A 10,467-nucleotide genomic window follows, 5' to 3' on the forward strand; every position below is an offset into this window, starting at 1 on the left:
CCACTGCTTTTTGGGGTTCTTGAAAAGAAAAGACTTTGGGGGGATTGCGGACGGATGTGGATACTGGCTGACTGAAAGACAAGGAAGGAGCGAGCTTCACCATCATGGCTGCCACCCTGCCATTTCCTGGAACCCCGGGATCTACCATGACACTGTTCAGCCTCAGTTGCCCTGATCCTGAGAGATGTCCTGACCGGACTGGGTCAGAGAGAGAGAGTGGGATCCTGATGATATCACCTCCTCCACTGGCTCTGGCTAAATCCCAACCATCAGCTGGGATGTGAGATTTTGTCATCCCTGCCCATGTGTGTCCTTTTCCTTCACTTTGTTCTTTTTCATATCCCTCTCTTGTTTTCTTCTTGTCTAATAAGAGTCTGCCTTAGCCAGCCAAGACTGGACATTTTGCAACATTGATGAAACTCTCTGACCAGAGAGGAAACTAAAAGCAATGCTCTAAGTACCTTAGTGCTGATACGAGTTTGTCAGATCTCAGAGAGGCTAATAAGACTAAATGCCATGCCTGTGTTTTGCCATCAGTGAGGTTGCACGTGAAAGTCAACCAGAGACCGAAGCTGCATTTTCTATATTTGCTGTTCTTTTCTCTCCCCTTTTGTGTGTATTTGCCTTGTTTTGTCTTCTAGGAAACTTGATCAGACTTCCAACAACAACAGCAGTAACATCTCTAGTTTATCTCAGCTAACCTCTTATTCCTCCCTCTCCCCGCCCCCCCCAAAGGACAGTTATTACTATCTTTAATACTTTACATGTCAAATGCTGAACTGTTTCCTTCTTTTCTGTATCTTTAATAAAGGATTTAACAGATTTGTAATAATGTTTGCGCCATGGTACTAAGCAGGCAGAGATCGCTGACAAAGTCATTTTAACACCTTTGACTCTTTGGGTCCATATATTCCATCGAAGTTAATACAACAGCCCATCTAACGGAGTAAGATACTAATTGGTGTGAGGAAGGGTGTCAAAATCTGGCCCTTCATAGAATCATAGAATCTCAGGGTTGGAAGGGACCTCAGGAGGTCATCTAGTCCAACCCCCTGCTCAAAGCAGGACCAAACCCAACTAAATCATCCCAGCCAGGGCTTTGTCAAGCCTGACCTTAAAAACCTCTAAGGAAGGAGATTCCACCACCTCCCTAGGTAACCCATTCCAGTTCTTCACCACCCTCCTAGTGAAAAAGTTTTTCCTAATATCCAACCTAAACCTCCCCCTCTGCAACTTGAGACCATTACTCCTTGTTCTGTCATCTTCTACCACTGAGAACAGTCTAGATCCATCCTCTTTGGAACCCCCTTTCAGATAGTTGAAAGCAGCTATCAAATCCCCTTAGATCTTTGTAGTTGGGACTGTCCCTTATTCTGTGTTTGTACAGGGCCCTGGTCTCAGTTGAGGCCTGTAGGAACTACTGAAATAAAAATGACTAATAAGAGAAATCTTTTTTTTTTTAAAGGTGAAAATTTCCTTTCTTCTGTCAACATGCAAAACGTTAACTAGCAGCCCTGGATTCTTCTCTCATCAGATGTAGGAGGCCCTAATAACATAGACTCTGTAGATCTCTGTAACTTTCACTAAAACTTGTTTCCTTGATTTCTGAATGTTTGACTGAATATCCTTCAAAAATTCTGTTTTGATGTGGAGAGATTGTAATTTCCCATAGACTTCATGAAGATTTGTGAAGACTACAGTGAGCATGGGTAACCAACCAAGCATTAGGTTTAAAAAATACATTACTTTTTACTATAAAGCTAATCTGTTCAATCAACAATTGTTCTCTTATGGGTATTCATGCAAAGGCTTAGATGGTGTGGACAGATATATCATCCTCTCTATTTGGAATTTCAATCAAAATCAACCTTTTTTGGTATTCTAGGGGCTGCACAAGTGGCGTGTCAGTTTGTACACAGAGTTTTTGTTCTGTCAGATGGCTGATCCTTTTCCAATGTAGCTGGAGCTTTTGTTTCTAATACAAGCAGCACAGATATACCAGACAGTGCTTTGTCAGTCTGCAGTGAGGTAATGGGCATTGCAAAAAGCAAACTGTAAGGAGGCTGAAGGAAAAAAAAAGTATGAGATTTTGCTTCTGAAGTCAGACAAAAGATCTGCCCCACGTGGAGAATATAAAGGCATTATGCTAAAAAGAACATCTGAGATGTCCATGTCATTTACTTTAACAGATAAAAACAAGTGTTTTTCTATTTTCATCTCTCCAAGGTCAGAACAGCAGAGGAAGATGAGTCTCTCTTGTTCATGTTTCATGTATCATTTTGGTCCATCACATTCTGAAAATGGGTTCCAATTCTTTTATTATTTTTTAAATTTTTTATATACATTTAATTGGTAAAAGCAAAGAGGAACAGCAAATTGCCTAGCTCTCTGTATACAGTAGTTGGCTAGTAAGTAGAGGCATGGTGTAGTGACCTCAACACAGGAGTGAGAGCCAATTTCCCCTGAGTTTTAATCCAGGCTAAAATATGGTTTCCCTCTGTGATCTCCAGCAAATCAGAATTTAGAGATGGAAAAGTCCTATTCATTTATCTAATCCAGCTCTCTACCAATAGAGGAGTATCCTCTAATCTACATTTGCTAGTGTTTTCTCCGGTCTGGTATAAAATGTGCCAAGAGATGGAATTTCCACTACTTCACTTGGGAGATTATTATACAGTCTAATAATAAATCTCATTGTTAGGATGGTTTTCCATGATGTGGGATAAAGGGCTTCTGAAAGTGTTCTAGTAAATATTGCACTTGCCCGTATAATTTAAGAGGGTATTTGAAAATGTGACCCATAAATTATAGGTCATCTTATTACAAATATTTTTACATAAAGAAACTGTGGTGCCAGGGATATAGTAACTTGCCAAAGACGTCACAGTGCAAGAGTAGAATCCATATGTCCTTTAGATTTCCAGTCCTTTGCATTATCGATAAGACCATCCTCTTTGCCAATGTTAGATCTGTCCCCCAAAGCATTTTTTAGATCTTCTAGTACAAGTCATTTGACTTGATAACTGTATTTGTGATCTAATATTTCAAAGGCCCCAGTCCAGGAATCCACAAATAAGGACTCTTAACACCTGCGGGGAGTCCCATTGAGCCTTGCTTCAGTTTCTACCAGTGCATGTTTTGTCTAAATATTTATCACCTATTTAATTTTTAATTACTTAATCTGTTTGCCATGCAGTTTATCTCACAGTAGAACAATTCTGCAGAGAAAATCAGAACCATTAGTGAGTGTAAACTGTATTCATATACTGGACAACAATATAACAAAATAATTTCCTGCACAAACACAGGAAGTGATGAGATAATTTGTTTGTGTCCTTGAAAATGAAATACTGCATTCGGTAGGCTATCCAGAAATGTCTTCAAATACAAATTGATGTTTTTTTCATCAATATACACCTATTAAGAGCATCTGCATAATTTCTAAAATTTAGCTTGCTTCTGCATGAATAAAAATAATATAGCTCCAAATTCATCTCTGGTAAAACTTCATTGACTACCATTCAATTTGAGCCATTCTGTTTGACTCTTTTGAAATCTTGATCCCTTATCTATTAATGAAGCTGGTACAGTACCATAGCTAATTTTAGTCAAAGATTGTTAGTTCTGTATGGCATTAAGAAGAATAGCCTATTACATTATGGATGGATGGATTATGGATTATGATGGATGAAAAGATGGATTATGAATTACCATAGCTTCATGTGTTAGTGTATTCATCTACAATACATAAAAGAACTCAACAGGGTTTATGTCCCATAACGCACCCTTGGCATGGACAGTTACAAATGAGCAAACAATTTTTTGCAGATGTGAAAGTACCTTGTTACCTCTAAAATCAATGTAATAGATAATGAAAGATTTAAACAGCACATCTTTGCCTCTAAGACCATTGGGGTGTGCAGTAGTGAGCAATGAGCAACAACCATGCTTGGAGGTTGTCTAGGCATTAAAGTAACAGTAAGTTGCTATCTACACTAAATTCCAGTTGTTACCGTCTTAAAATTCTTAAAATGTATCTAGTAATATCATTTAAAGTATAAACAACTAAGGTATTTGCTGAATAAGTCTGCAAGCTGTCTAGTAATGGATGTGGAAGCTTGAGAGGTGAGATACTTTCTCAGTTCTGATACACTATCTGTGCGGTACAGTATTTGAACCAGGCTGTGTTAAGTCATGAGGTGGAGGACAATAAATAAAGTATTGGCTTATTTGGGCCTAATTCTCACTTTGGATGTGTGTGAAGCTCCTGCTGCAGTCTGTGGGAATTGCATGTAAGCATATCTGGGGGCAAAATTTGGTATTTTGCATCATGTGAGAAATTCCAGTAAAGCTTTCAAAAGAAGTGATTTAAATACAAACTGCTGAAGCCATATTGAAATAACTAATATGAGGAGAAGGATCCAGGAAGTAATTAACCATTCAAAAAAGGTTTGCTAGGAGTCGGGGGGATGGGCGGGAGTGGGGGGAGAAGGGTCCCTTGCTCAGACAATAGATCTTGGAGATAGGGCAATGTTAAAAGAGAAGGGTGACGTGAGTGTTTTTCAAAGAGTGGGAGATACTGGTTTTGACTGACACTAAGAATTGGAGTGTTTCAGGGTAATGATATGAGGGCAAGGCTAAAGATGACAGTGGTGGCATTGGTGCCCTTCTATCATTAGAATTGAGGTTGAAGGCTGGGGAGAAAGGGCTGTTGATGGCCATGAAGTTCTTCTTCAAGTGATGGTCCCTATTGTATTCCACCGAGGGGATTCAAAATCTAGGCTTCCTGCCCTCGTTTGTTTTCCATCAGTGACGAGCACCGGTGCTGTTTGTACTGTTTGGGGAAATCCCACATCACATCCAGGTGCAGTATCTTCCTCTCCTTCCCTGTCCGTACATGGGAAAGCTGAGCTCTTTGCCTCAAAAATCACCTCATGGAGGCTGCAATGGGGCCAAAATCAGATCCTGGCCAGGGAATCCCCCCTGTCCATCAGCCTGAGCAACCTTAGAGTGCCCCCCCTACCACGGAAACTCCATCTGGCTCCGCCAGTACCAGTGCTATAGACCCAATGCAAGGACCTAGCCATGAGTCATGGAAGCATGCGCATAAGCATGGCCATAAGTCTTCCTCCAAGTCCAAGAAGGACGTTGCCCTGTCAACGAGTTCCAGCCATGGAGGAATGAGTTGTTCCAAGGCTCAGAAGAGTGACAAAAGCTACGCAGGAAGCACAGATTTTGAATCCCCTCAGTGGAATACAGATATGGATCACGCATCTCAAAGAACCTCTAGTTACAGGTAAGTAACCTGCCCTTTTCATTCCTAGAAAATATAAGGGAGGGGATTAGTTGGATGGAGAGAGAAGCAGAAGCGTTGGTGAGTTCCAGAGAAAAAGAGGGAGAATGAGATTTCTGGGTTTACGTCAGCGGTCAAAATCAAAAGGAAGAATGTAGCAAATTTCTCAGCACCCTTAGAGAAGAAATGAATGGAGAAAGAACAGTAACAGTGGTTGGCATTTACACTATTCATCTTCAACTACCTTTACTAAAAGAAGAAATGCTGGAAGTAGAGTATGAATGAAGTCGTATAATAATCTGTATTAGTTAAAAAGTCCATGCTGGTTGAATTTGTAAATACCAATAAACAGTTTTTCTTTGATTTATTTAACCTTTTAAGTAAAACCCAATCAATATATTAAAATTCAGAATGAGAAAAACTCTGGGATTTTGTGATAAAAAGGAAAACCTAGTGAGCTGGAGTAGCTTGCTCCTCTCACCCATCCAATTTTGCCCTGAGCGTCAACACACAAGCTTCAGAGATTTTTTTATGTCAATTTCCTATAGTTTTGTTTTTTCACATACTAAGTATGTAATCAATCAATCAATCAATCCAGGCTTTTACTGACTGTCCGATGAGACATAAAAAACAAGTAAAGAGCCAGGTTTTTTTAAATTGGAATAAAATTAGATGCCTTTCCAAAGGGTCTTTCTGAGCTCAGCATTTTGAAATCTCATCTAGACTATTACATAGAGAATTCTCAGAGCTCACCTGAAAATTTTGCTACAGTCCTAGAGTCTTAAAATTTCACCTGTCTTCCAAGAGATGAGTGTCTTTCTCAGGATCTCACTGTTTCATGGAATTCACCCTCTGAGGCAGGACAGTTTTAAAGCTCCAGGCCAATTCACTTTTGTTTTCCTCCAAGGACCCCTTATATAAATATTTGGATTTTGGCACAGAGCTTTCTCTTTATTATTAAAGTGAAATATTTACTGTGACTGTACTGAGTGACAGTCTGCTTTATAGTTACATGCAGTAACGGTTCAACAACGGAGACTTACAGTTGTAAAATTGCCAAGTCTGTGTTAATGTGGTCTTTCCTCTTTTCTTTCCCCCTCCCACAGCAGACACGTATTTGGTATAGGAAGTCTGCTAAGCAGAACAAGCTTCATTTCCCATCTTCAAGGGATTCCTGTTTCACTCCTTCACCAAGCTACATTCCTCACAGTCACGGACCTGCCCCCGATCAAACTAGTGAGCATCTGAACTCAGCTGGTCAAATCAAGCTGCATCGGGCAAATGGCCTTGGTCAGTACCTTGGCATCTCCCAGCAGGACTTGAGAAATGGTGACCGAGGAGACTTCACCCGAAGATCCAGTAGTGCCTCCAGCATTTCATGGTCATTTCAGCGAAGCAAGTCTCTGTTCTGCTTGCCCACAACAAGCTCCTCTCTGGCATCTGACTCCTTTAACTTTAGTGAACCGTTCCACAATTTAAATACTGAGTCACCTGTGAACAGGTTAAAAACATGGAAATGCAGCCCCAAGCTTAACATTGAGGACTTGGAGGGTTCACAGGAGACTGATGTCGACACAGGGATGAAGCTGTCCTTCTCAGATCTGTCCGTGGTCTCAGCCTACTCTACCTTTAATGGATTTTGCAGTGAGTTGGAAGCTACTCTTCCCTCACAAAGGCAAAGTGTCAGTAGATCTAAACAGGCTGTCTCTAGGGGAAGGCCGTTGTCAGCCATGTGCAGTACCCTTGAGCTCCCTAGTGGTTCACTTCCATCTCTCTCCGAGTGGTCTTCCAGCTCTTTCTTGTCATCTTCAGCATCCCCCTTAGCATCTCACTGCCAACTCAGACAGTCACCAAGAGCAACCCCTCGTTCTCTGAATAATAGGAAAACACCTGGCAGCATTCATCCAGGCTCTCCAGCCAACGAGGAGGAATTCTACATCTGAGCTTTCTCCATGCTGAACCTTTTAATGTAAATTTCTGCATATGTGAATTACAGCAGTGCATTTCCACCATCTGAGCCATCTGGGCTGGCAAGTTCCTTGCTCCTTCCTGAGGGGAGGGTGTTACATCACTGTGTGCTAAATGTTGTAAAAGGTTCTCACACACCACTGTAATGGGTGCCTATAATATCAGGTGAGACTGTGTCCACTGGATTCATGCGGAGGGGATCCTCAATGTGTAGATCTGTCCATAGCTGTGCAGGTGGGGGGTTTGTGCTCAGTGTCCTTCAGCTCTGGAGAAGGGGGTTTGGGAGACTGACCCTTAGCGTGTAGAGCAGGAAGTGCCCAGGGATGCACATGGTAACCCTCCTTTCCCTGACAAGTATCTGTAAAGATGCTGAAAAGAAAATACAACCTCAAGCTGCATTAACTTTTCTGAGAAGCTCTCTCCATGCTGACAAACCCTTCCCCACCTCCTTTATGAGGTTCCAGAGGCAGCTATGAAAAGGGCAGACCCTAGCAGCATGACTCCAGTGGAGCCAGACAAGGATGCTGAGGGCCCCAGAACCAGTGTAGAGACACAGGCCTCCAGCTGATCTTTGAGAATCTGCAGACTTGGAACAAACAGGACATTCTCTCCCCATGGGGAAGAAGGAACCCACACCACATCCCCAATCTAATGGACTGGTTTTGGGAAAATGCCATGAGGGGAATTTTGAGGACCTTTTCTCCCCATCTCCCCTCCTCCCCCCAAGTCAAAAGTGTTTTTCATCATATGGGAAGGGAGCAGGGTGATCCACTGTTAAAAATGCACTGCAGCTCCCTATTTTTAGGGGTTTGTTATTTTGGTTGTAAAAAATTCACCTCTTACATAAACATAGTATTGGTGGTCCCAGCCCAATTTCTGTGTAAAACAAATTTCTTGCCAAAGTTGTCTGAATTTTTAATTTATCTAAAGGGAAAAACATGTAGAATTGTACTGGCCTTTTTATCAAGTTACATTTTTTGGTAAGTTGGTACAGTATAATGTGGCAAGCTGTTATGGTGTAATTACTTTTGATATTTTGGAAAAGTGTTTACATGGAGAAGCCATTAGTCTGAGAAATGGCTAAGTACCTTTATAAGGATTTTTACCATCTATTTCAAATTTTTCTGACAATATATCTCTATGTTAAACACTACTGACACTGAATGCTGTTCTGGTCTAGGCACTTAGAACATTATCTGGTTTAAAGTAGTGTATACAAATCTGTATTTAATCAATAGACAGGTACAGCTGCAGAAGATCCACTCTGATCAGTCAGTAAATAAAACTAGGGAGGAAAAATGATCTTGTGTGTATTACTCAGCAGCGTTACTCAGAACAATACTATTCATTTTAAAACAGCCTAAATAAATAGTTACATAAGAGAGTGGAACAGCTCCAGAAACCTCCATTCTAACCCCCAACTAAATATACAGTTTATACCATTCTACAAACCATCCTTAAAAAAAATGCAGTCTGGAAGAAATAAATATAAAATCATTCTGTTTAAACACCATTAAAGTTGTAACCCAAATCCACAAAAGGCAGGAAATTGACAGTAAAGGCTTGAAGGAATTGGCAGTCAATTCACTGACCCTCCTTTATGCTGTTTGGCATTTTTTGCCTTTTTTTCCCCCCACAGTGATAGAGAATGGGGCATCTGCCTCATCTATGAGTTTCCTGCCTGTAGTCAGCTACTGAGACAACATGAACTGTGTGGAAACCTTGTCTTCTGTATTAACTATAAAAATAGGATTTTATTCCAGATCTGGACACCCAGTTGAATATCAGCACTTTCCCCACCACTACCACCCAGAGCTGTTTGGGTTCACTCCAACTTTTGATAAACGACCCAGTTCAGAGATGCTTGGAAGCAGAAACAGCATGAATGAGGGATTTAACATGGTGTTTGAATGTTTACCAACTATCAGCCTGCTCCAAAGCCCATCAAAGTCAATGGGAGTCTTGGGGTTTAGGTCAGACTTTAGGGTATGTCTAAAAAACCTGCAACATCGAGTCTCAGAGGCTGAGTCAGCTGACTCGGACTGTGGAGCTAAAAATTGCAGTGTAAACATTCAGACTTCAGCTGGAGCCCAAGCTCTGCGACTCGATGCTGCAGGATCCTTTGCAGGGTCTCAGAACTGTTGGAGCACAGTAGGCCTGTGATTCAACACTGTCATGGGCTATATGTAATTATTTACAGCTGGGCAAAATATGTGTAGAACACTACCAGATCAGAATGGTAGCATTTTGCACTCACTTGGCAAATGACTATGCAAGGTGCAAGGCAGTGAAGAATCAGGCCCAATAGGTTTAGACGGGGGGGGCGGGGGGCAAACTACGGGCCGGAGCCGTTTTAAGCCGGCCTGCGAGCTCCCACTGGGGAGCGGGGTCTGGGACTTGCCCCACTCTGGTGCTCGGACCTGCTATGGCTGAGGTGCTGGCTCGGGGGCCACTCCACATGGCTCCTGGAAGCTGCGCCATGACCCCGCTCCGGTTTCTAAGTGCTCCAATGGGAGCTGCAGGGGCAGTGCCTGCGGATGGGGCAGCATGCACAGCCGCCTGGCCGCGCCTGGCTCCACGTAGGAGCCGGAGAAGAGATATGCCACTGCTTCCAGCAGCTGCTTGAGGTAAGCGCCACTCAGAGCCTGTACCCCTGAGCCTCTCCCCATGCCCCCGCCCCAGCCCTGATCCCCCTCCCACTCTCCAAACCTCTCAACCCCAGCCCAGAGCACCCTCCTGCACCCCAAACTCCTTATCCGCAGCCCCAGCCCCAGCCTGCCCTCCCAACCAGAGCCCTCACCCCCTCCCACACCCCAACCCCAACCCCAATTTTGTGAATATTCATGGCTCACCCTACAATTTCTATTCCCCGATGTGGCCCTCAGGCCCACCTCTGGTTTAGACTAATGGCACAATATTCTTCTCTAAAATTTGTGGTGGCACAAAGATAAATGATGAAATAACATTGTGAAGCCATTTTGCCAACACTAGCTACTTTCAGATATGACAATAAACAGGAACGAATTGGTTCAATCTTGTAAAAAAAAGTGTTTTATCATTCATTACTTGGGAAAAAGCATATTCAAAATATTTATAATACTTACAAAAAGTCATCAGAACATGGAATCAAAAGATCTTCAGAGAACTGACTTCAGCTGACATGTCTATTTGTTCCTGGAACCATGTCAGTGTTCAGACTCCTGATG

General features: G+C 42.3%; 1 protein-coding gene across 6 annotated transcripts in view; it reads left to right on the plus strand.

Moving 5' to 3' along the window:
- FAM124A (family with sequence similarity 124 member A) overlaps positions 1-9,935 on the plus strand; it is an 81,505-nt gene extending 71,570 nt beyond the window's left edge. For 4 of the 6 annotated variants that reach the window (XM_045014479.1, XM_045014459.1, XM_045014472.1 and 1 more), the window contains one exon: positions 6,400-9,935. In XM_045014479.1, coding sequence (XP_044870414.1) covers positions 6,400-7,236 — 837 coding nt within the window. In that variant the 3' untranslated portion in view covers positions 7,237-9,935. Of the gene's footprint in view, positions 1-1,465; positions 1,700-6,399 lie in introns of those variants that run through there. The other 2 variants (XM_045014465.1, XM_045014506.1) reach the window with 2 other exon arrangements.
- The last annotated feature ends 532 nt before the right edge of the window (positions 9,936-10,467 follow it).

The sequence above is a fragment of the Mauremys mutica genome, chromosome 1 (genome assembly GCF_020497125.1).
Source record: "Mauremys mutica isolate MM-2020 ecotype Southern chromosome 1, ASM2049712v1, whole genome shotgun sequence".
Classification (NCBI taxonomy): domain Eukaryota; kingdom Metazoa; phylum Chordata; order Testudines; family Geoemydidae; genus Mauremys; species Mauremys mutica.